The sequence below is a fragment of the Xyrauchen texanus genome, chromosome 42 (genome assembly GCF_025860055.1).
Source record: "Xyrauchen texanus isolate HMW12.3.18 chromosome 42, RBS_HiC_50CHRs, whole genome shotgun sequence".
NCBI classification, from domain to species: domain Eukaryota; kingdom Metazoa; phylum Chordata; class Actinopteri; order Cypriniformes; family Catostomidae; genus Xyrauchen; species Xyrauchen texanus.
In genome coordinates this window covers 13,664,680-13,689,636 of record NC_068317.1, presented here as the reverse complement: position 1 = coordinate 13,689,636, position 24,957 = coordinate 13,664,680, and the positions used below count along the sequence as shown (strand labels likewise).

The 24,957-nt window shown below is 39.0% G+C and overlaps 2 protein-coding genes across 2 annotated transcripts in view; both read right to left on the bottom strand.

The window, feature by feature from the left end:
- The window catches only part of LOC127634865 (arf-GAP with SH3 domain, ANK repeat and PH domain-containing protein 1-like), a 99,446-nt gene extending 94,970 nt beyond the window's left edge, over positions 1-4,476 (bottom strand). Inside the window, exons 1-3 of the mRNA XM_052114589.1 lie at positions 4,363-4,476; positions 3,799-3,874; positions 1,279-1,405 (exon numbers count right to left, since the gene is read on the bottom strand). Of these exons, the coding sequence (XP_051970549.1) occupies positions 1,279-1,405; positions 3,799-3,854 (183 nt within the window). The 5' untranslated portion in view covers positions 3,855-3,874; positions 4,363-4,476. The remainder of the gene's footprint in view (positions 1-1,278; positions 1,406-3,798; positions 3,875-4,362) is intronic.
- A 12,686-nt stretch (positions 4,477-17,162) lies between these two features.
- LOC127634874 (GTPase IMAP family member 4-like) lies at positions 17,163-23,538 on the bottom strand. Its single transcript, XM_052114603.1, has 3 exons — positions 23,440-23,538; positions 21,029-21,820; positions 17,163-19,016 (listed from the first exon to the last, which is right to left on the bottom strand). The coding sequence occupies exons 1-3, from the start codon at positions 23,468-23,470 to the stop codon at positions 18,991-18,993; spliced, it is 849 nt and encodes a 282-aa protein (XP_051970563.1). The 5' UTR covers positions 23,471-23,538; the 3' UTR covers positions 17,163-18,990.
- Positions 23,539-24,957: the final 1,419 nt, after the last annotated feature.

Here is a 24,957-nt window from a genome sequence, read left to right as displayed (position 1 = left end):
TGCATGTTGACACAATGGAAATAGCATGACTTTGCATCTTTGACAACACTCGAGACTATTTGCATTTTCTAATACATGATCTTATCAAAACATATGACCCAAAGAAACCAAATAGTGTTCCTCAACTCTTTTGTTAACTTTCAAAAAAAAAAAAAAAAAAAAAGCCAAAACGGTCACTTGATCTTTTGGATTTGGCAATGTGTATGATTTCTAAGAAAGCATACAGTTTCAATCTACAAACCCAAATGTGTTGATAAAGGCCATCTCACCATGCATTAAAAGGGAAGTGGAGTTTAAGCAAAGTAATATTTCAGCAATCTATGTTTAAATCATTGCAAGAACAGCTTCCTGTCTTCAAAATATGGGCAGACGTGGTACAAAAGTGTGGCGTTAAATGCTAAACATATGCCATACTAGCGGTATAAGTATTGACAGCCTACATTTATCCACCTTCTTCCTAAGTCCCACTTACTTCAGGTTTAAGGTGGCGTATATCACCCAAACTGTGTCTTGAATGCCTATTTGACAGGCAGAAAATTGTACTGTGGCTATTGTGTGTAAATTTTATACATAGAAAATAAGTACGGAGTCATACAAGGGTTGTGCAAGAATGCTACAAAATACAACAAACTTTTTAAAAAGATTTAATTCCTCTGGTTGTCTGTTTTTATGGTTAACACTACAGAGCTCCAGAACCCCCTTTGCAAGCGCCTGTGCCAATTTGCATTTAAAAATGGTGCATGCATAAATGCATAACAGAGTGCAATTCTGTGGCCTTTAACCATTAATTCAACTCAAAATAACCCTCATAAACATCTATATTGTTATGTGTCTCCCTAACACCCACATCCATCCAAGATATGAGTCTCAAAGCTGGTATGGTATTTCAGTGGCAGTACACCCAATGATTCATCAGTGGAATCAGATGCCAGACCAGAACCCCAGCTCACACTGCAGACTGTTGCTGCTAGCCTTTCAGATTAACTCAAGAGATGAAACAGAATGTACTAATGTAAAGAGAAACACTTTACTAATTCAATGAAGCTCTGTAAAGAAATGCAATTTAAACAGATGTCATGCTCTATATTAACAGATACAGTACACTGTAATATGTACCAGAGTAAAGAGATACAATGTACTGGTGCAAATACTATTGTAAATAGACTCAATAAACTACTGCAATGTACCGATGTAAACAGATGCAGTATACTAATGTAATGCGTGAATGTACACAGACACTAATGCCATATTGCATGGGGAAAGCAAGCTGTTTCTTACCTCCTCTAAGACGCTGATTGTATTCCTGCAGCTCAGCAGACGGGTGGTAAAACTGGATGTGGTGGGAGAGTTGTAATCCTCTGTTGTTTCCGACAGAAACTCCGACACCGATATTTGATCTGGCATCCTAAATCGTGATTTCGTCCAGAGAATAGATTAAAATGTGTGTTCAGCCGACCAAAAGCATTAAAACGACAAAAACAAATCAACTTCCGAGGCCGGAGAGATGTTGAGCTAACGGTGCGCGCAAAACAAACTACAAGCACGCGCTAAACGATTCTGTCTCTAGGAAACTCCGCGACCTGTTATTTGGGGAATCAGTTGTTTCCTCGGGAGATGGTGCTCAACCCCTTGAGATGCGTGGACCTGAAGCTCAGAGTTTATTCGAGTTATTTAGTCGCGATTCCAGCAGCACGCGCCGTGAAATGATGCCCACATAACGTTTGTCCGCGTGATGATTACGACCAGGAGTCTGCTAATGTCTTAACCGAAAAATACAACCGTGCATGGATGTTTGTGCGTGTATGCATTCTATGCAACTGCTTGTCGAGCTCCCTGCACTCAGATCGTGTGAAATGCGCAACGGTGAGTGTGACATCCGTGCAAATGCACACACGCGCGCCCACTCTGCTCTACATTCATCCGCCCACCCCTCTGCGCATGCCTCTGCTCTCCACCAGACCCACTCACACTGGTACTGTGGGCAGCAGGCCAGTGATTGGTTTGTCTTTATTAAACGTTATAGATGTATATATGTCTCTGTCTAAATCTAAGAAACAATGAAAATTAAACAAAATAAAATAAAAGGAATAGTAGTTTATAAGGTGGATAAGTCACATTTTTATTCACGTCTGAAAAATGGCAAGTTCATGGCAAGTTAGCTAAATTATGGTAATGGAGGTGAACATTTAAAATACAAGTAGCCTACTGTAGCTACATAACTGTGTTTATGTAGTGTGTATTTGTTATTTATTTTTCTATTATTGTTATATTATTGAGAATATTATTACTGTCAGTCGGTTTGGGGGTGTAACCCGGTGTGACAGCAGTGTGACATGCTATACATTAACTATTTTAAATATTACAATATAAACATTTTACCATTCTTGTAAAGTTGTTACACATACATTTTATTTGACATAAAACGATGATAAATAATTTATCAACTACTAGGTGAGCTACTGGAGAGAGCACTACTGACAGTCAGTATGTTTAATGTTACAAGTGCGACTACTACAGGTGAGATTGAGAAATGTAATGACAGTCTATTACTTGATATTTTTTGCACTAATCCCAGAAAAGTTGGATAATATTCATTAAAACATTTTGTTCTGTTACATATTATTTCTGTTATTTATTACTTAATGACTTACAATTGGCAAGCTAACTTTATATATATATTAATTAAACTACTAAAAAGATTTAGCATAAAAAAAATCCTCCACTTTTGTCCAGATACTCAGTAGATATTTCACCCCAAGCTTCCTGTAGCACTTGTCATAGATGTGGATGTCTTGTCAGACACTTCTCACTCACCTTACAGTCTAGTTGATCCCACAAAAGCTCAATGAGGTTAAGATCCAAAACACTCTTTTCCAATTATCTGTTGTCCAATGTCTGTGTTTCATTGCCCACTCTAACCTTTTATTTTTGTTTTTCTGTTTCAAAAGTGTTTTTTTCTTTGCAATTTTTCCCATAAGGCCTGAGAGTCTTCTCTTTACTGTTGTACATGAAACTGGTGTCAAGCAGGTAGAATTCAATGAAGCTGTCAGCTGAGGACATGTGATGCAGTCTATTTCTCAAACTAGAGACTCTGATGTACTTATCTTCTAGTTTAGTTGCACATCTCTTTCTGTCCCTGTTAGAGCCAGTTGTCCTTTGTATTTCAGGACTATTATTGTGTTTACATTTGTATGAAATCTTCATTTTTTTGACAATTTCAAGCATTATTTAGCCTTTACTCAAAACAATGATTGACTGATGAGTTTCTAGAGAAAGCTGTTTCTTTCTTTTTTTATTTTCTTTTGCCATTTTTGACCATATATTGACCTTAAGACATGGCAGTCTATTGCATAATGTGGCAACTCAAAAACAAACACAAAGACAATGTTAAGCTTAATTTAATGAACCAAATAGCTTTCAGCTGTGTTTGATATAATGGCAAGTGATTTTCTAGCACCAAATTAGCAATTCAGCATGATTACTCAAGGATAAGGTGTTGGAGTGATGGCTGCTGGAAATGGGGCCTGTCTAGATTTTATAAAAAGATGACTTTTTTCAAATAGTAATGGTGCTGTTTTTTTACATCAGTAATGTCCTGACTATACTTTGTGATCTTTGGTGAATTAAATAACCAATTTCGTTCTGAAACAGAAAAATTGGTACCAGTGTAGATATCACTTTTAATTGTTTTATAAATTATTCTTAACAATAATCATTATTATTACTTTATATTTGTCAGTGCATTGGATTTGCATACATCTGATGCATCTCAAAAAAGCAATTTTCAAAATGTCTTACCGGTTCCATATAGATTCCTTAGAGGAAAAGCTTAAGCAGGAAGATGACAATCTCATCTTGTGACTTCAGCTTGTAGCTTTAATGAAATAAATGCAGATCACATGGGATGAGCTCTTTCCTTGATGAGATCTTTTTTCTTGCAAACTTTGATCAGGCAATTTAGGATCAGTAGCAATACATCAGATATTCTTGACTTTTGTCTATCCTTATATTAGTCTATCGATTTCAAACAAAAACAAACAAATCACATGTTGACACTGTCAATGATATACAAAAGAAAATCATTTAAATATACTTTTCAATCATTTGTTTAATGAATCTCTTTCTTTATACACCCAGACATGTTTAAATTTAAGGAGCTACTGTTCATTTTTCCATTATGTGTCAGGGCTTCGGTCAATCACTACTTTTAATATTAGAATCATAAACATAAACATTTTCAAAAAAGAAGCAGCTCAAAGCGCTTTACAAATAAGTGAAAGGTTAAATAAATATTCAGTATATAGTAAAATAGCAATGATAAATGCCATAACTTTCCACATAACTACAAACTTGGCTACTCACCAAGATTAAAGCAACACACGCTTGAAGTTAATATATTCCAGTATTTGTTTCCCTGTGGTTTCCATATTAGCCTGAGTCTTTTTGCAATCCTCTCTTTGGTGAGTTTAATGGGTATTGGGTACTATATGCCTGTGGGTCCCTTCCTTGCTCAGAGAGGAAGGGAGAAGTGACCATGTGTGCTGAAAAATAGCCTGTTACAATGGCTACAGTATCCACAACCTAACGGTTCAGGAACTACGGAAATCCAGGAGTCCTGGGACAGGAAATGTGAGATCTGTGTAAAGTGCCTACTGAAGTGGACTACCCTCACATGCTCAGAGTGATATACCACACACACCCGGGTGGGGAACACGGGGTCATACTTGACCCCATGGGTAGAATAACTCTTCACAGGCATTTAGATTACAAAACTGGTTATATTTATGTTGCTCAACCTAGAAGTGAATTTGACATTTTACTTTTATCCAAAGTGACTTAAAATAGCTTTCATTTTCTTTTTAGTATGTGTGTTCCTGATAATCAAACCCATGACTTTGATGTTGACTATTTGAGTCATTTGTGTCATTTTTTTTTTTTTTCCAAAGGGATGGGTTTGGTTTGGTTTGATGGGAAACAATGATTTCACCCAGAGCTGTGTATTTACAAAACCAATATGATGACACATCGTCATCAAAGTAGGAACTGCTGAGGCAGAGGGTTCCTGGAAATTTCAGACTGTTTTATTGGGAAGTACCTAAATATAAGTGAATGTTTTGTGTGCGCTGACTCAGATTATACAACATGTATAATATTAGGATACAAAAACATTGAATACAGCGCAGAGAAAACTATTTGAATTATCATGGAGAACAATGGGACAGTGCATTATACAGCCAATGCCTCTGAGATTTTACAATATTTATTGTTATAAACTACTGAACATTTGCAATCTTTGCTAACCTAAAAATGATTATTAAATATATCTGTTGATATCTATAACACACACATGTTTCTAAAGGAACACACTGTATTTGAGCCTCCCGACAATCCGCACAGTCCTATAGGAATACTTAAATTCCTCTTTCCAACTGTTCAATTGCTTATCTCAAGGTTTTCTTATTATGGTAAGTAAATCTCTATAAGCTATAACTTTTGAAGGTGTTGAATCCTCATCTAATTGTCATTCATGCTATATAAAGAGAACTATATGTGATCATATAGAAACTCAACACTATCAACACTATATCACAGAATATTTGCAGATGTGGACTAATTTGTGAAGTGTAGGAAAGATGCTCAAATGAAGAGCAAAGCATTATTAACACCACCAAACAATGCTGTGTTTGTGGTTTCACTGATCAATACAGTGAAAGGGTTTACGGGTAGTAAATGCCTACAGTCTACAGTGGAGTGGACAAATGTTTCTGTATTTTTAGATGTCCAGACAGGTTTGTCCTACTGTTCTACAGCTCTGGTTTAAAACTAATCTGCATATACAGAGCATGCTGAGTCACAGTACAGTTTGACGTCTGTCGCAGACATTATTAGTCCTAGCTGTTATTAACCCTTCTGTTTTGGATAAAATTCCAAAGAACTGTTTTGTTTGGGTCAAAAAAGACACGTTAGAGTACTGTAGATATACAGGACCTCACTTTTGATTATAAACATCTCTATAGGCTTGTTTTTAAAAAAAATTATATGAACAAACAATGAGCAAAAAAAATATATATATAAAATAAAAACAAGGTCCCCACACAATTCTATGGATCAGAATATCATATAGACTGGGGGATGGTCTCTTTTGACATGGGCCAATAGGCAACCATCTTGAAACCCTGTAGTAATGCCTTAGCAACCACCTCGCAACACCCTATCAACACCCTTGTAACTATCCAAAACACCCTGACATTGCATAAAAATAAACAATTGTCATAAACATTTTATATATAGGCCTATTTTAACAAATACAAAGGCATTTTGACAAAACACAAGTTCAATATTAGTTTTTCACTGTTTTTAACACTTAAGCGGGTCAAAAATTACCCACATGTAATAGGAGGTTTAATACCACAAATGATATTATTGAGGCAAGAGCATAACAAGATAACATATTAACCTTTTCATGAGTAAGGTCTAAATTCCCCTGCAGTGCCCCCTGGAGTGAGTTATTTTTGCATGTGACACTGCACAGCCAGTAGAGGGGGCAGAGTATACAGGAGTATTTTTTAATTAATTTTATTTTTTTTGATTTCTTGTCATTGATTGCTTTGTTTTATTTATTAAATGTATTAAGTTGAATTACTTAATGAACAATATTAACAAATAATCTAAGCAGTCCGGTTTGCCTATATGCACTATTTGACTTCTCAGACATGTGTGTATGTGTGTCACGGTGTGGGGAGTCAGAAGGCAGACGGTAGATGCGGATCCAAACGCGGTTTTTATTAATGTATGTACACAGAAAAGAACACAAACTCTGGAACAAATCAAAAGTCCACGATGGGAAAAGTGAATTCAAAACACAAAGTTACACACAGGTGAACACAAGTTGACGAACATCCATGAAGGGGAAAGGGAACCTCGGTCGAACACGAAATCAACATCAGCGGGCAAGAACTGCAAACATGAAACGATCTATTCACAAACAACGACCGACAGAGACTGAACAAACAGACAGGGTTTAAATACATGAACAAGGGAAAAAGGGGCCAATAAACAAACAGAACTCAAACAAGGTAACAAAGTGATGAACAGAAACCAATGGCAAATTAAAGAGGGCAGGTGAAAACAATGAACGGAGAACACAAACGCTAACAGGGAGACTATGGAGCTACACAAGGGACAAAAAATGATAAACAAAGGGCAACGGTGAAACAAGACAAGGTAATCATTACAGAGCCCCCCCTTAAAGGAGCGTATTCCAGACGCTCAAAAGTGACATAACAAAAAACAGGAAGAACAAATGTCCATTGACTGGGGGGAGAAGCTTGTGGTGGGCAGACAGACCAAGGGGAGCAACGAAGGGCAGACAGGCAGTCCAGGGGGCAACGAGGGGCAGACAGGCAGTCCAGGGGGCAACGAGGGGCAGACAGGCAGTCCAGGGGGCAACGAGGGGCAGACAAGGAAAAGGGACCGGTTCGGGGGGCCTGGGAGGTGGCCGTAGAGCAGGGGCCGGTTCAGGGGGCCTGGGAGGAGACCATCGGACAGGGACAGGTCCCGGAGGCGGAGCTGAGAGGGGCTCTGGGGATGAAGCTGAGGGAGGCTCAGGAGGCGGAGCTGAGGGAGGCTCTGGAAGCTCAGGAGATGGAGCTGAGGAAGGCTCAGGAGGGGGAGCCGAGGAAAGCCTAGGAGGCGGAGCCGAGGATGGCTCAGGAGGTGGAGCCGAGGGCGGTGGCGCCGTAGGCAGCTCTAGAGGCGGAGGCCTGGAAGGCTCTGGGGACGGAGCTGAGGAAGGCTCAGGAGACGGAGCTGAGGAGGGCTCAGGAGGCGGAGCCGAGGAAGGGGGCACCGTAGGAGGCTTTAGGGGCGGAGACCTGGAAGGCTCGGGAGGTGGAGCCGTAGGAGGCTCGAGAGGCGGAGCCCTAGAAGGCTCTGGAGTCGGAGCCGTAGGAGGCTCGGGAGGCGGAGCCGTAGGAGGCTCGAGAGGCGGAGCCCTAGAAAGCTCTCGAGTCTCTGGGAGCAGAGCCATAGGAGGCTCGGGAGGCGGAGCCGTGGAAGGCTCTGGAGTCGGAGCCGTAGGAGGCTCGAGAGGCGGAGCCCTAGAAGGCTCTGGAGGCGGAGCCGTAGGAGGCTCGAGAGGCAGAGCCCTAGAAAGCTCTGGAGTCTCTGGGAGCAGAGCCGTAGGAGGCTCGGGAGGCGGAGCCGTGGAAGGCTCAGGAGGCGGAGCCCTGGAAGGCTCGAGAAGCTTAAGAGGCAGAGCCCTGGGAGGCTCGAGAGGCGGAGCTCTGGGAAGCTCGAGAGGCGGAGCCCTGGGAGGCTCGAGAGGAGGAGCCCTGGGAGGCTCGAGAGGAGGAGCCCTGGGAGGCGGAGTCCTGGGAGACTCAGGAGGTGAAGCTCTGGAAAGCTCGGAAGGCGGAGCTCTGGAAAGCTCGGGAGGCGTTGGCGCTTGGACGTCATGGCTACAGACGATGGCTCAGGGATGGTCGAGGCTACAGGCGCTGGCTCAGGGACGGTCGAGGCTACAGGCGCTGGCTCAGGGACGGACGAGGCTACAGGCGCTGGCTCACGGACATCTGAGGCTACAGGCGCTTGCTCACGGACATCTGAGGCTACAGGCGCTGGCTCATTGACGTTTGAGGCTATCGGCACTGGCTCACTGACGTCTGAGGCTACAGGCGCTGGCTCGGGGACGGTCGAGGGCTCAGGCTCGCTCACCGTGGCTGACGAGGACTCAGGCTCGCTCACAGTGACATGCGTGGGCTCTGGCTCGCTCACCGTGACAAGCGTAGGCTCTGGCTCGCTCACCGTGACATGCGTGGGCCGGGAGGCGGAAGCCCGTCTTCTCCTCCTCCTCTGGGCAGACGAAGATGAACGCGCTGGCTCGTGGGGGGCGACTGGCGTAGGGATGGGCTCGCTGACAGGTGGAACTGGCGTGATGGGAAGAGCCAAGGGCGAGCTGAGGGTCGCCACCGCGGGAGGTGAGGCAGGATTCTCCTCTGCCACGTACACCATGATTGACACCGCTGACCAGCAGAGCCTCTTCCACCATCTTCTCCAAAGTCCAGCCGAGCGTCGCCGGTGGCAACCGCTCCCTTAGTGAGGCATTCAGATTTCCCCGAAAGAAAGATGCCAGGATTAAGTCCGGGAAGTCGGAGACAAACGCCAGCTCGAGGAAGTCCTGGACGTGGTCCTCAATCGGTCGGTCCCCTTGCTTCAAGCAGAGCAGCTGGTAGTTGGCCTGTTGGGCCGCTGGATCCATTGTAGTGGTCGGTCGTTCTGTCACGGTGTGGGGAGTCAGGAGAAGGCAGACGGTAGATGCGGATCCAAACGCGGTTTTTATTAATGTATGTACACAGAAAAGAACACAAACTCTGGAACAAATCAAAAGTCCACGATGGGAAAAGTGAATTCAAAACACAAAGTTACACACAGGTGAACACAAGTTGACGAACATCCATGAAGGGGAAAGGGAACCTCGGACAAACACGAAATCAACATCAGCGGGCAAGAACAGCAAACATGAAACGATCCATTCACAAACAACGACCGACAGAGACTGAACAAACAGACAGGGTTTAAATACATGAACAAGGGAAAAAGGGGCCAATGAACAAACAGAACTCAAACAAGGTAACAAGGTGATGAACAGAAACCAATGGCAAATTAAAGAGGGCAGGTGAAAACAATGAACGGAGAACACAAATGCTAACAGTGAGACTATGGAGCTACACAAGGGACAAAAGTGAAAACTAAAGAATTACAAAAGTGACAAAAAATGATAAACAAAGGGCAACGGTGAAACAAGACAAGGTAATCATTACAGTGTGTGTGTGTGTGTGAGCGTGTATTTATCACTTTGTGGGGACCAAATGTCCCCATAAGGATAGTAAAACCCGAAATTTTTGACCTTGTGGGGACATTTTGTCGGTCCCCATGAGGAAAACAGCTTATAAATCATACTTAATTATGTTTTTTGAAAATGTAAAAATGCAGAAAGTTTTCTGTGAGGGTTAGGTTTAGGGGTAGGGTTAGGTTTAGGGGATAGAATATAAAGTTTGTACAGTATAAAAACCATTATGTCTATGGAAAGTCCCCATAAAACATGGAAACCAAACAAGTGTGTGTGTGTGTGTGTGTGTGTGTGTGTGTGTGTGTGTGTGTGTGTGTGTGTGTGTGTGTGAGAGAGAGAGAGACAAGCTCTAATGTGAACAGACTTGGCTGCGTGCATCGGATAATCACGCTCGATCAGCATGCTTTCACTGTGACTATATGAGATTAAATATTTATCTTGGTAATTTTGTGATAGTTTGGTACTGTTTCAAAAAACGTAAATCGTATTATATGCCTGAAAAGACTGTTTGAGTCGCTGTTTGTTTGAATGAAAACCGCATCTGCACCTTATAATAAGCAGATGTGGCTGCGTGCATGGGAAGATTGTGTTTAGAAATTATTAGTGTGCGTATACAAGCTGTGAACTGTTATCATGGTACTTTGGTGACAATTTGGCTCTTTGTTATATAAAATAAACATATGATGTGTTCAAAAAGACTCTGAGTAGCATTTTGTTTCACGAATGACAACCGCTACTAATGTAAACAAACGGCAGCATGCATCGGAGGAAGATCGTGATTGATGTATTTGTTCACTGTGCATATAAAAGCTGGATGTATGTAAATAAAATACCTATTTTGTGGTTTAAAAGACTGTATGATTAAATGTTTGAGCAAATATACAGACACTTAAGCAGTGCAGCCTGTGTCGGCGCAAAAGCCGATTTGAATCTGGCAGCTTGTAACATATGGCTATCGCAGAAACAGATATGTGTGACGCAACTGCGTGGCACAGTTATTTAGGTACAAATGCAAGGGTTAACATATAATACATTTAGAGATATATAATTTGACGTTCATCCCTAAAAGATATTTTAGCAAGTTTGAAATGTTGTTCTTGACTGACTCAATTGACTTCAAAAGAAGTAAAATGCACTCATGTGAGATTATCTGATGCAAGTATGTTGATGTTGGCTTGACAAAGCCTTGTCTGAAAGCTTGAAATAGTTTTACAGGTTTGAAGTTTATACTGGACATTTAGTTAGATAGACAGACATGCAGACAGAAAATCAATAAAATTATGTTTAAAAATCCGTATCTGCAGTAATTGAAATACTCGAAATAAACCTCGCTTGTACCAGTAGATGGCGACAGCAAGGACGCAGCTGAGCTACAGATTCAACATACGATAGAAACATTTTAGCAGGTGTGACAGCTGTACAACTGACACAATAAATAAGAGAAAGCCCTGGATCGATATCCACACAGCTCTGGGAGTCAATAAAGAAAAGGCTTATCAGTAAGTGATGATAATAATATACAGAAGAGTTATTGGATGAGTTACAAAAGTGTGTGTGATAGGCTGCTACTACTACAACATAATAGTATTAGGTTTTGAAACAGAGATTTTTTTCATTTTTTATTATTGTCTAGTAAAGGGTGTTAAAGGAATAAAAACGTTCATGAGGGTGAAATGAAAAACTGAAGTGTGCATTTTCTAATTGGTATTTGTATTCTACTGGTTGCCCAGTAGATGGCAGGACATCATGGCAGGACTTCACATCTCTTGCAGTCATGTTTGAGCATGCTAGAGCAGGTCGGAGAGTTTGCCCTATACCAATCCTATATTTTTAACACTAAATACAAATAAAATGACAAACACTATCAAATATCAGTGTAACAAGGCAACACATATTGCAAGAGCAACAACACGACAATGAGCCAATATAGCCAATGTCCTCCAAAAAGGGGTGAGGCGGCGGGTAATGGCACACAAAAAAAAAGACACCAAAAGTAAAACATGTGAGAAAGAGATTAACAACGTGGCAAGTTTTGCAATGTATAAACTAAACGAAAGAGTATAATAATACAAAAAATTATAATAATTAAATAATCCTTTTATTGAAGCAAGAACGTAAAGCAAAAACATAATTCACTTCAAGTAAGTCAATAAAGTCATTATCCTCTCAAGGGAGGGAGTGGTTATTGGGAAAATGATTTAATGCATTGGGAATCAGGAACAATGAACAATATTTTATTCGGCATTTATTTATCTAGGTTATATTTATTTATAAATTTCATTGTGCATTAACTAAAATACAACTTTTAATGTTAAAAATGACTATATGTTGAAATTAACACTAACCAAGATTAATAAGTATTGTTTAATGTTAGCTCATGTTAATTAATACAACATGCACAGCAAATATTTAGGGGCTTTACTTGATACCAGAGCCATATAGAGAGAGAGTTGCGACAACTCCATTGACTCCAATGGAACATTTTTTTTACAGCAATGGCGGCTCGTGGAGCCTATCAATAGTTCACGGAAGTAGCAGCAAACACATGCCGCGCCGTAGAACAAACCGTTTGCGACGCACTTTTAAAAGGTGAGACGTTTAAAGAATAATATTATCTTATTCTGAATATTATCAGTACATCTAAATAAAAATAACTTGTAAATTAAAACCTTTATAGTTGAGTATTACTCATTAAATTAGGAGATAAGGGATGTTATCGGATAACTAACAGATTAGGCAAGGATTGGAGCTGGATAACGTTAGTAACGAACACCCTATTAATTGTAAAATCTGTTCTTTTGATTCAGTTTCATCCATCGTTTTAAAAAAAAAAGTAATATCGTAATATATTATTACAATTTAAAATAACTGTTTTCTATTTTAATGTATTTAAAATGTAATTTACTCCTGTGATGCCAAGCTGAATTTTCAGCCTCATTACTTTTGAACGGCAGTTTATATACGAGTATGCTTAAGTTGTTTTAAAGCTGAATATATTGTGTATATGAATAAGTATTGTAAGAATTATACATTAGATCTACACTCACCTAAAGGATTATTAGGAACACCATACTAATACTGTGTTTGACCCCCTTTCGCCTTCAGAACTGCCTTAATTCTACGTGGCATTGATTCAACAAGGTGCTGAAAGCATTCTTTAGAAATGTTGGCCCATATTGATAGGATAGAATCTTGCAGTTGATGGAGATTTGTGGGATGCACATCCAGGGCACGAAGCTCCCGTTCCACCACATCCCAAAGATGCTCTATTGGGTTGAGATCTGGTGACTGTGGGGGCCATTTTAGTACAGTGAACTCATTGTCATGTTCAAGAAACCAATTTGAAATGATTTGAGCTTTGTGACATGGTGCATTATCCTGCTGGAAGTAGCCATCAGAGGATGGGTACATGGTGGCCATAAAGGGATGGACATGGTCAGAAACAATGCTCAGGTAGGCCGTGGCATTTAAACGATGCCCAATTGGCACTAAGGGGCCTAAAGTGTGCCAAGAAAACATCCCCACACCATTACACCACCACCACCAGCCTGCACAGTGGTAACAAGGCATGATGGATCCATGTTCTCATTCTGTTTACGCCAAATTCTGAATCTACCATCTGAATGTCTCAACAGACATCGAGACTCATCAGACCAGGCAACATTTTTCCAGTCTTCAACTGTCCAATTTTGGTGAGCTCTTGCAAATTGTAGCCTCTTTTTCCTATTTGTAGTGGAGATGAGTGGTACCGGTGGGGTCTTCTGCTGTTGTAGCCCATCCGCCTCAAGGTTGTGCGTGTTGTGGCTTCACAAATGCTTTGCTGCATACCTCGGTTGTAACGAGTGGTTATTTCAGGCAAAGTTGCTCTTCTATCAGCTTGAATCAGTCAGCCCATTCTCCTCTGACCTCTAGCATCAACAAGGCATTTTCGCCCACAGGACTGCCGCATACTGGATGTTTTTCCCTTTTCACACCATTCTTTGTAAACCCTAGAAATGGTTGTGCGTGAAAATCCCAGTAACTGAGCAGATTGTGAAATACTCAGACCGGCCCGTCTGGCACCAACAACCATGCCACCACGCTCAAAATTGCTTAAATCACCTTTCTTTCCCATTCTGACATTCAGTTTGGAGTTCAGGAGATTGTCTTGACCAGGACCACACCCCTAAATGCATTGAAGCAACTGCCATGTGATTGGTTGATTAGATAATTGCATTAATGAGAAATTGAACAGGTGTTCCTAAAAATCCTTTAGGTGAGTGTATAATATTTATAATACATAAATAATTATATTACTATATATAGAATTGTAAGAATTGTAAACAATAAGCTTCATTTCACTAAATTTTACATTTACGTAACTGCTGCTAATAGTTAATAGTTCATTGACCCATTGTGCGGTGCGAGCTGGAAATCACCTGTCACCAGCCGGTCTCTGAAAAGTCATAAATATGACATTAGTTACCATGAGATTAGTGAAAACAATGAACATGAGGTAACATAAAAAGGCAACAGAAACCCTAGCCTGAAATAAATTGAGGCAAATAACGGTAAGCGAACACTAATCCTCAAATATTAGCTGATTTGATCTTTAAAAAAACAACATCGCTGTAACAACATACTCATGCTACATACATATGTTGGTGTGTTACATAAATATATAAAATAAATGCATTTATTGACTACTAATTACCAGAAATTGCAGTTCTGTCACTCTAACAGTTTGAAATGCCCGCCAAAGCACTTCCTGGAACTATCTGAAGTCTACGTGAATCACGTGACGATCAAGCATTTAGAACTTCCGTTGTCGCAACTCTCTCTCTATATGGCTCTGCTTGATACTACATATGAACATTTATACTTCTGATGAATAAATAAGTATGCTAAATGTTCTATATGTGTTATAATACATTAAATAACTATTAATATTATACTTGTATTATAACGACTGGTGGTGCTAGATATACTGTAATGCCAATAACTATTTGAGGAAACGGTCCCTCAGATATCCATTCTTTTATGTGTTGAAGTCAAAAGTTAACCATAAGGTACACTCAAAAGAAATTCCATTGGTTTTACGTAATTCAATTATGGACATCAGTTCCACAAAATAAATGTATATTCCACATAAAAAATGTGTTTCCATAATATGAAACGAAAATGTAGGCACTCCTTAAATGTTTTGTGCTGCATAAACCCAAAGGAATTAAGTTAATCTCACTTAAATAACTAAATTTCTCTGCTCAATTTAACAGCTTGCTAGCATTGTTGCACATTAACAGGGGCGGGTTTAAGATTTCTGAGGCCCCAAGTAACTGTCCAACCTGGGGCCCCATTTTGAAAATGTATGCTTAAAAAATTACATAAAATTGATTTTAAATCATAATTTTAAATTCATCCCATCAGCCATGTAGACAAGTACATTCAAAATGTTTAATGAAATCAAAATCTAGCTATATAAAATGAATGCATGTTTTCCACCGGTAAAAAAAAAGAAGCTATATTTACCTACATACATTTAAAAAAAAAAAAAAAAAAAAGATTTGTTTGAACAGGGTGTGCAAAAACGTACTACTTCACCCAGTAATATTTTGGAATTTAGTTGGTATTTATTAATATTATAATCCATCAATTACAGTAGGCTATTTATTGTTGTCCAGTTTGTCATTATAACATGATACAGTATTATTATTAATACTTTGCGGATTTATACTTGAGTATTATATTCCCGTGTTATTTACCTCACTTTCTCCTGGATCTCATATTCTAATGCTGCAGTGTATTGTTCACCATGTTGCAAAAGGCTGTGGTGTTTTTATTAGCATCGTAGGCAACATTCATATCAGTAACAGTAAACACACACGCATGGTGGCCCCTCAGTATACCAGATAAGGGGGAAAACATTGCCGTGTATTAAGCTCTGAAACTTTGCTTGGTGCAGAACAATCTGGAATGTTAAATCTTTGTGACACGTGCACTAAAAGCAGTCTAGACGCAGCGAAATGAATGAAACAGAACGCGTCTCGTCATGCGTTTTTGAAACCTGAAGAACTTATTAACTTCAAACAGTGTCTACAAATGTGTCGGTCACTACGTGAGACACTGAAGAAACAGCTAGACCCGGTGCAGCAGTCAAAGACGTTCGTCCAGCGCGTTTACATAGGAAAACAATGGAAAAAACAACAACAAAAAAACAGAGCAAACATACACAAAAACACATTTGGTGTGAACGGCTCCAAACTCATCCGCTTGCGTGTATCCAAGCGTGTGAGTGAAACAAGATCGGAAGGCCTATATATATTTTTTTCATAAATTACAATCCCGACTACTGACCTGAACCTGGTAGCTTTTAACGTGAACCGGCGTGTTCGCGCGTGTACCCAGAACAACGTGTCACTTCAAGCGGTTTATGCTAAGATTTCCTACCGCAATTGCGTGGTAGTTATTACCGCTACTCTACATTACAATATAAATAGCTTTTTGGTCAATACGATAAGGTCGTTGTTGTTGAGGGTATACTGATCCTCATTCAGTATGTATGCTGGATGCTATAGGTCTTTGCTTCAAGACAAAAGTAATATACACAAAATTTTCTAATTTTTACAACTTAAAACAAAGTTGATAATCACCAATCCTCGTCCTAACAATTAGCTTCACTCTTCTCCACAATGGTAACCTCCAAAAAATATCCACCAAGATAAAAACTTCTCTAAATCCCAACATAACAGAACACACTAACAAGTCTCCGACTTTCATTTTGTGTAGAAATACATTAAAATAGCACTTCATTTCAAAATGTACTCTCCCAATCCAGTCTCATACAAAGTATGCTGGGAAATGTAAATCCCCTGTCCTGTTTCAAAATACTTTGATGCAACAAATCTTTTTCATAGTCCCAACACAATTCGATTAAGTAAGCATAGTTCGTTGTACAACAATGAAATTCAATTGAGATAAAATACTACAGAATTGTGTTGGTTTAACTCAATTTTAAGTAAATTGAGAAAGCAGCAAAAGTCAGTGAAAACTATCCATTAGAATTATCATATCAATGTAATCATTTCACATTTTTATGAGTGTTGAATTTTACTTGGACTTTACACAATATAATTATGTTCTCATCTCAAACATAAATGTGTGAGGTTGATTTTAAGTGTACTGTATTAGTATATTCAATAATGCTGCTTTCCATTTTTTCAGTGTATTTGGCTGTATTACAGTACTAGTCACAGCATATATACTATAAGTTAACGTAACTGAACAATTTATTTAAAAAACAGTCCATGATAAGAGATCACACAGACATCTGGTGGAGATTTTATGGCTTTCAGAAATTTCAACATGTAATTAAAAGGAATACATTATATAATCTCAAATATAGTTATTAGAAGAAAATTGAGTTATACATAAAATTGGTTTGGTTTCTTTAAATAATATCTTATTAGGTAAATACAGTGATGAGTGCCAATACAAGGACAGCTATGTAGCCTCAATCATAGGAATAAACCATTTGTAAAAAGTTATATCTCCCAATTAACTGGAGATTGCTTACTTGGTTGAAAACAGTACAGAATTAGGTAAAAAAAAAATGGCCAACACACATCTGTGATTTCAAATTCTTGTCTTAAAAAACATTTATAAAGAAAACATCACAGCAATCCCAAAACATTTAGCAAATGCATAAATTAAGGCATGAAAACACTTCATATACTCATAGAATAATACAGCAATAACAATATTATTTAGAAAAACATCTACAAACAGTGATGCGACAAACTGGAAATTATTTTTCGGAATAATTTATAAAACCCAACAACTGTCGCCAATGTAACTAATTCAGTTATTCCAAATGCAACAGACACAGCATCTCTAATGACTGTTATCAGTGCATTCATTTAGGCATTTTCACAGGCGATCATGTCCTTTTAAATTCAATAATTCAAATAACAATTGAGCATGGAGTGTTTCTCTCAAACTGATGACTCCATTAATGTAAGAATTTTCTAAAGAAACTGCTTTAATTCATGTATATCCTGATAAGCCAACTGGATGACTCTGTGTTACCAGTGCACAGTAGTAGTAATATTTGCTTGCTTTCAATTAGTATATGAGGTTGAACTACGGATTTACTAACAATAATGGAACTTCGGATGATGATAATCCCTTTTGACTTCACAGTATGTGTTAAATTCTTTAGGCTCAGTAGTTACATGGATATTTCCCTACTGTAAGCCTTACTGAAGGCCCCATTTACACTTTGCTTAAACATGTGTTTTATATCCAGAGAGGATCTGGATATTCTTTAGCTGGATTGCACTCACACCTTGCAGTCAAACGCATTTCCACTGTGATGAGAGGGAGAGATCCGATACAGCATAAAATGGAAAACACTACTTACATATTAAATCAGAGGCTGTGGTAACTGAAAATTATTCATCTTTTAGCGAATTTAAAAACATTGATGGATAATTAAAATGCTTTCCATCACTTAATCACTACAGTCCAGGTATTTCCCTCATTGGACATTTTTGGTGGCTTAAAATTAAATTAGCCAAATATGCTTTTCATCTGAAACGCTGCCCATGCCACATGGTGATTACAAAAAACAGGAGAGAGATACGAACGAGTGGGATTTGAAAAGAGATATTCCAACTGTATTCAAATGGAATAATTCATGGGATATTTTTCATTGTTTGGGTGACAAGTTGAAAGATGTCGGTGTCGGTTGCTCTTCACATTGCGATGGCAAAACAAACCTAACCCACATCACAGCACTTTAACAACGGATGACTGTAACACGTAACCTCACCACACAATTAATTACTTGCATAGTTGTGTCTGGATTATGAAAAGGCAGTTGTGTTTATATTTTCTTTGAATGTGCTCAGAATCTGTCCCTGACCACCTCCAAATGTGGTTTCTGTTATCTGATCACAACCCAGTCACAATCTTGGGTGCATTAACAACTGCCATTTAATGTGATCCAATGCTCTCCGATAGCAATCCAATCACAGAAAACACATGTTAATGCAAGGTGTAAATTGGGCCACATTTGGGTATTTCGCCAATAATCTATGCACTATTTAGTTCAATGGAATTAAGGTAACAAACACAGCAGCACTGGACTAGTCTGTACATCATTATTCACTCCCTCCTTCAACCAAACCTGCAGAGAAACAAACAAATACACAAGATTATATAAATTCTATGTTACTGTGCTTCTCTGAACCATAAAATAAATAAATAAATAAATTGGGGGGTAGAACATTTTTGACTAATCTACATACCTGGCAATTTTAAGTACATACAATGTTTAATTTCTGACATAAGATGTAAATGTATACCTGTCCCATGAGTTATTTTATAAGCAGTCCATTCTAGTGAAAGCATGAAAGATACTATGAGATCCATAACAAACTCTATTTACAGTTATTACTCTCCGGTAGATGGTACAGCTGGCCAGTTTGGGTATTTGATTGTTCTGTATGATGTTTTTTTTATGATGTTTCATATAGTATTTTGTTTTATTTGGTGTATTACTTATTTGTTGCACTTACTCTAAACATTTAGAATAAACAATTGAGTCAGGAATTTTTTTTTTTGTAATTTAGTTTCCTAATAAATGTGTAACCTTATATATTCCCCGTAGAAAGCCAAAATTCACTTTTCCTTTGTTAAACATTCAGGTTTGAGGTTCAATAACATTTTGGATTGACTGTGAGCATTGATTTTGTTCAACAACAACATTAATTCAGAGGAATACAATTTGCCTAATAATAGTCAAGCAGTGTATTTGCATCAGTTTAAATCAAGCTGGTCACATTTATGTATTTGTTAGCCAGCTAAGTTGCATATTTAAAGCATGTGATGTGAGAGAGCAAATTAATATCTTCATGCAGCCGAGAGAAACGTATAAAGAAATCAGAAACGCATCTGATATCAATTCCATTTTTTGTATCCTCACTGTAATAAAATGACTTAAGATCAATCATATTCTTGTACAAAAAAGGCTAGACAATGCGCAACAAATACAGTTTAACAGAAAGCAGGTGTCTCAAAATGCTTTTAAAGTTATTTTTAATTAGACTCCGCATCTAACAAAAAGCACTCCTGCATGAGACCCTGAATAAACAAAAACAAAGACGTTTGTCTAGCATGTGTTTACATAGAAAAACAAATGGATGGTTGCAAAAGCATTCGGTGTGAACAGCCCCTTACCATTGGTGGAAGTATTTGGGTGTTCCGTCTTGCTCTCTTATAAGCATTTCTCAGATTAAGCAATGAGTTGTTTAAATGCTTTGTCAGGAAAGATGTACAATTTGAAAATGTGTCTTGAGATCCTCGTGTTCAGTTCCAGTCTATTGTGTTCTGTCTGTTTGAACAGCCCCTGGCCTGTGCTCATAGTCTGAGCCGCTTCACCACGAGTTCAGCCGAATACCACTGCTATCTGTGAATATTGCTACTCTACATATAAATGTACTAAATAAAAACAATTTGGCATTTCACTGTTATTATGAGTCTGGAGAAGTAGGAATCAGTGCAAGTGTAACACTATGTGAACTGTCTATTGAAGCCACCCCCCCCCCACTATCGGTTGTTAATTGGTTATCATCAGGTACTGCCCAATTTAGTTATGGGTATCAGTAAAATCAACAATCAGTTGACCTCTAGTACATAATAGGGTTTAAGATGCTGTCAATGAGTGTGTTTACATGCACAGCAATACATTGATAACATTAAAAAAAATCAGCTTATTAAAAAAAAAAAAAACTGACAACATAATCCTGTGTTTATGGGATTTGAAGTCATTGCATTATTCACTACTTTTGCCAAAATGTAAACAGGCATGCACATGACACTTGCACACATCGGATAAGCTGGTAAGAACACTAGTAAATGTGTTTACACACAACACAAAATCAGGGTAAAGGGCAAGCATTGCCAATCGTTCTTTGCTTAAACCATTTATGCCATTACCCCGATAAAGGAAAGCCATTTAAGGTGTTTACAAGTTGTCGGATTAAGTATAATCAGTGTATGATCGTGTATGTAAAGGCACGCAATATATGTTGATCTTGTACATTACAGTTTCGGTCCAAACAAATAAAAATGTATGTGAACACCATGTACAAACAGGAATGAGATCATCTTGACTATTACAAATCTACATTAACTCACTCTGTGGAGGGTCGACGTCCATGGCACGCAGTGAGTTGCAGGAACCATTCTGTTTGGGTCTCGCACCAAGCTCTCGGTTCTCTTTCACACCATTGGTGTTCAGATTGTCATCCTGGAACAGACTCTGAGCATGACTTTGTGTTTTTTTTTCATCTGTCTTAAGGGTGAAGTAACCGCCTTCTTCAGCCACCATCTTCTCAACCTTATCCATCAGCTGGGGCAGCTGCAGGTTTTCAGCAAAAATATAGTTATTGATGACGTGGTACCTTTTTTTACACTTGTCCACCACCCACTGCAAGTCACGACCCTCCCTTCGTATATGCCTTTCTATGGACCTGTCCTTCAAAACCTCTGCCCAGGTGAACACCACCAAGGTGTGCTTCCATATGTCCTCTCCAAACAGCGCCAAGTTCTCCTCAATATGAGCCCTGTCCGTTTCTGTGAACATGCCCACAGGTATAACCAGCAGGAATGCATGGGGTCCCGCTGAGCACATACTTACACTTCGGACCATCTCCTGTTGGAAATCCCCTGGTGTGTTCTGGGTTGAGAACCAGCCAGGTGTGTCTACTACAGTTACCTTGCGTCCATCCACCTCGGTTTCACGTTTCACGCAGAATTCAGCAGCACGCTCCAGACGGAACTCCTCACGTCCCAGGATGGTGTTGCCAGTCAGGCTCTTACCTGGCCATCTCCACCCCAGCAGGATCAAACGAAGCTCAGGGAGACGGATAGACTCACAGGTGGCTGCTGCAAACTGTTGCTCATCCTCAGGGTCAAGCTGGTCATCAGCTGTAAGGTATAATTACATTATTAATGGCAAAAGTTGTTTTTGTGAATGTTACATTGCATATTATAGAAACAAAGTGTCAGGGTCGTCAGACTATTCAGCAGCCAGAATGTGTGAATTATTTATATGGATTTTAATAAGCGTTAATGATAGGCCCATTAATCAATCTATCTGAGATTATCTGCATCTGGCAATAACCATGCTCACTTTGATGATCAACAGAAACGTAAATTCTTTCTTCAATCACAAACTCTAGAAACTTGTCAATGTTTGACAAGGTGGTGGAGCGGGTTGGCCACTAATAGCAGGGTTGGAGGATCAGTTCCCAGCCCACATGACTCCACATGCCGAAGTGTCCTTAGGCAAGACACTGAACCCCAAGTTGCTCCCAATGGCAGGCTAGCGCCTTGCATGGCAGCTCTGCTGCAATTGGTGTATGAGTGTGAGTGTGAATGGGTGATTGGGACACAGTGTAAAGCGCTTTGGTAACCTCTAAGATTAAAATTAAAAAGTGCAGACCATTTAATAAAAATGTTCTGCTTTCAATGTTTGTGTTTTTGTGAACATCTCACATGTCATTATTTGTACTAGCCTCGTTTCACTGGTCATCAGCCACCCTCTATAGATAATATTTATTGTAATTTGTAAGTTGTAAGTAACGTAATATCATTTTAAAGCTGTGGTATGTAATTCCTGCAACACTATAGTGCAAACAAGCAGAATTGCAAAATTAAATTTTGTTTTCAAAACAGCTTTCTGAATATGCCCCCTGTCTGCCACTGGGCAAACAAAGCGCTAGTACCGCCCCCAACTCACACCATTGGATGAGTAACTTTATTAGGGTGGGCGTAAGTAGGTTGCACAAAACAAATAGAAACATTCATAGTGCTACAGAGACACCGTGTTTCCAGTTTTCAAGAAAATGTATTAATGACTTTCTTATAGTTGTCTCTGCATATTAGGCTTGGATAGGAGAAAGTATTATGGCACAGATAAAGTTGGATACTTCAGTTTTAAGAACTTGAATTTTTCCAAGTAAAATTTAATGTTATTTATTCTATAAATATCTGTTAATACACTGACAACTTAAGGGTTCTATATCTTTTTAAAAGAACATTAAAAGGTACACAACAATGTTACGAATATTAGCCTACTTATTTTGATAGCTAGGCCAATACAACAAAAGTGGTGTTAAAAAAAAACCTTGTAGAACAAGCATTGCCTAGAATGAGGTTTTCCCAATGAGGTCAGCTCAAAAAGCACTGAGTGTGCCCATCTGAAACGTGATCTTATGACATTAGTTTTTCCTTGAGCAAATTCCACCAAAGAGGAAATAGGTGAGCTTTTTAATAGAGTAGACACATCATATTTTACTGCCAAGTCCATCAGAACTAAAAGTTGTATCCTTGTTCCTACAAAAAACATCATATTTAGAGACTTGATTTAACTTAAAAATGGTTCTTTAAGATTAAAAACATGTTTAGAGGGATGATGTAGGACTAAACGTGGTTCCATGTCAAATAAACACATGTGAATGACACTTTTAAAGGAACATAAGCTTATGTCAGTCAATCGGTGTGCTAAAAATTAATCATATATACACACACACTGTAGTACTTACCGGATAGATTTGACGGTCTGTCTGAGTTCATGTCGGTACGGTGTATGTAACTTTTGGTCGTGTGTGTCAGTGACCGGGGAGAAAGAGCGGTATTTCCTGCTCGTGTGAAGGGCGGGAAGTACATGCGCGCGCATGCGCCTGCTATCACATAAAGCACATGACGACACCTAGCGAAAGACTGTCAATGTGAGCTTTTTCAGCACTAAAGGATCATCAACCAAAGTTAAGAAACGTACCAAAAAAAAAGTGCAATGGCAGTACCAATGTTTTATGTGTGTCGCCATGGTACTAGCATGGTATTCTTTGAAGTACATGTGATTATTATTTATGACTACTATCAAAGTAACAATATCACTGCACCATGACACCATAACAGTTCTATTTAAGATATGGCAGGCCCTTTTAACAATTATTCCTCAAAACCAGTTCTCTTCTTATGGGCACCATACAATACTGTTAATAAAAAATATTGTCTCAGAAAGCAGTGATAAAGGAGCCGTCAGTAACTTCAAAGGACCTGTTTAAAATTACTTTTTTATTATTACCGGTAATTAAACAGTAGCAAAAGTATGGCAAAATACCATCAGGGTGTAACAATACTATAAAGAGGAGATTTGGTATGAACCCAGGTGTTGGAGCTTTATTGAAAGAGTGCAGGACAACTGGGCAAACAGGATACAGTCTATAGTTCATAAGTTTAACATATGCCTGTCCACAGGAGAATCTCAAAAGTCAACTCAGAATTCATCCATAAACAGCAGTCACGGTAATTTCAGGAACCAGTGGGTGAAGACATAAACCAAAACTCAGGACAGGCAAGTATCACTGGTAAGCATCACATTTCTTCAGAGGCAGGGATAAAAAAAATCTCAAATGAGGAATGACACTCAAACAGAAATGCAAGGAAAGTCTCTTATTCAATATAAACCGCACTCGTAGAAAACACTTATCTGAAGTCCAATCTGAGACACAAATAACATCCAGGAAAACATAACGATGAAGAGTCCTTCCATGAGTGCACAGAGAGTAAATAATTCAACATTCAAGGCCAGACAAAGACTGATTGTCACTGCAGTGCATATGGTGTGGCTCTTTAATGTTCTGGGAAGCTTCAGCAGGCAAACAAGGTAGATGAGTAAGCCTAAATTTTCCTATTTATGCAAGGAATACAAAAGCACCGACATGGAGTGGATAGATATAGTAGAAAGATATATATAGAGAGAGAGAGAGAGAAAATTACCCCTCAAAAAAGTCAGTAATAAGCTTTCTCTTCCCGACTGTGAGTGGAGGTTTATTATTCTCCATTTTTTAGCTAAAGTTAGCTTCACCTGAGCCGCACCAAGCAGGCAGTCATGTCAATGATGTCATGCTCCAAGTGGTCTTTTGATGTGGGGCAGGGCATTTCCATTTAAAGAGACTTGACAACTAGCCTATAAACAAACTTAACATAAATTATTGTAAATAATTCACAAAATGTACTGTATCCACTGCATGAATTGATCAGATGTATCAATATGA

Coding starts and splice junctions, on each gene's coding strand:
- LOC127634874 (XM_052114603.1), bottom strand. CDS start 23,470: ATGAACTCAGACAGACCGTCAAATCTATCCG. Junction 21,821..23,439: donor CAGACCGTCAAATCTATCCG/GTAAGTACTACA, acceptor TATACCTTACAG/CTGATGACCAGCTTGACCCT. Junction 19,017..21,028: donor GGACGTCGACCCTCCACAGA/GTGAGTTAATGT, acceptor GTTTCTCTGCAG/GTTTGGTTGAAGGAGGGAGT.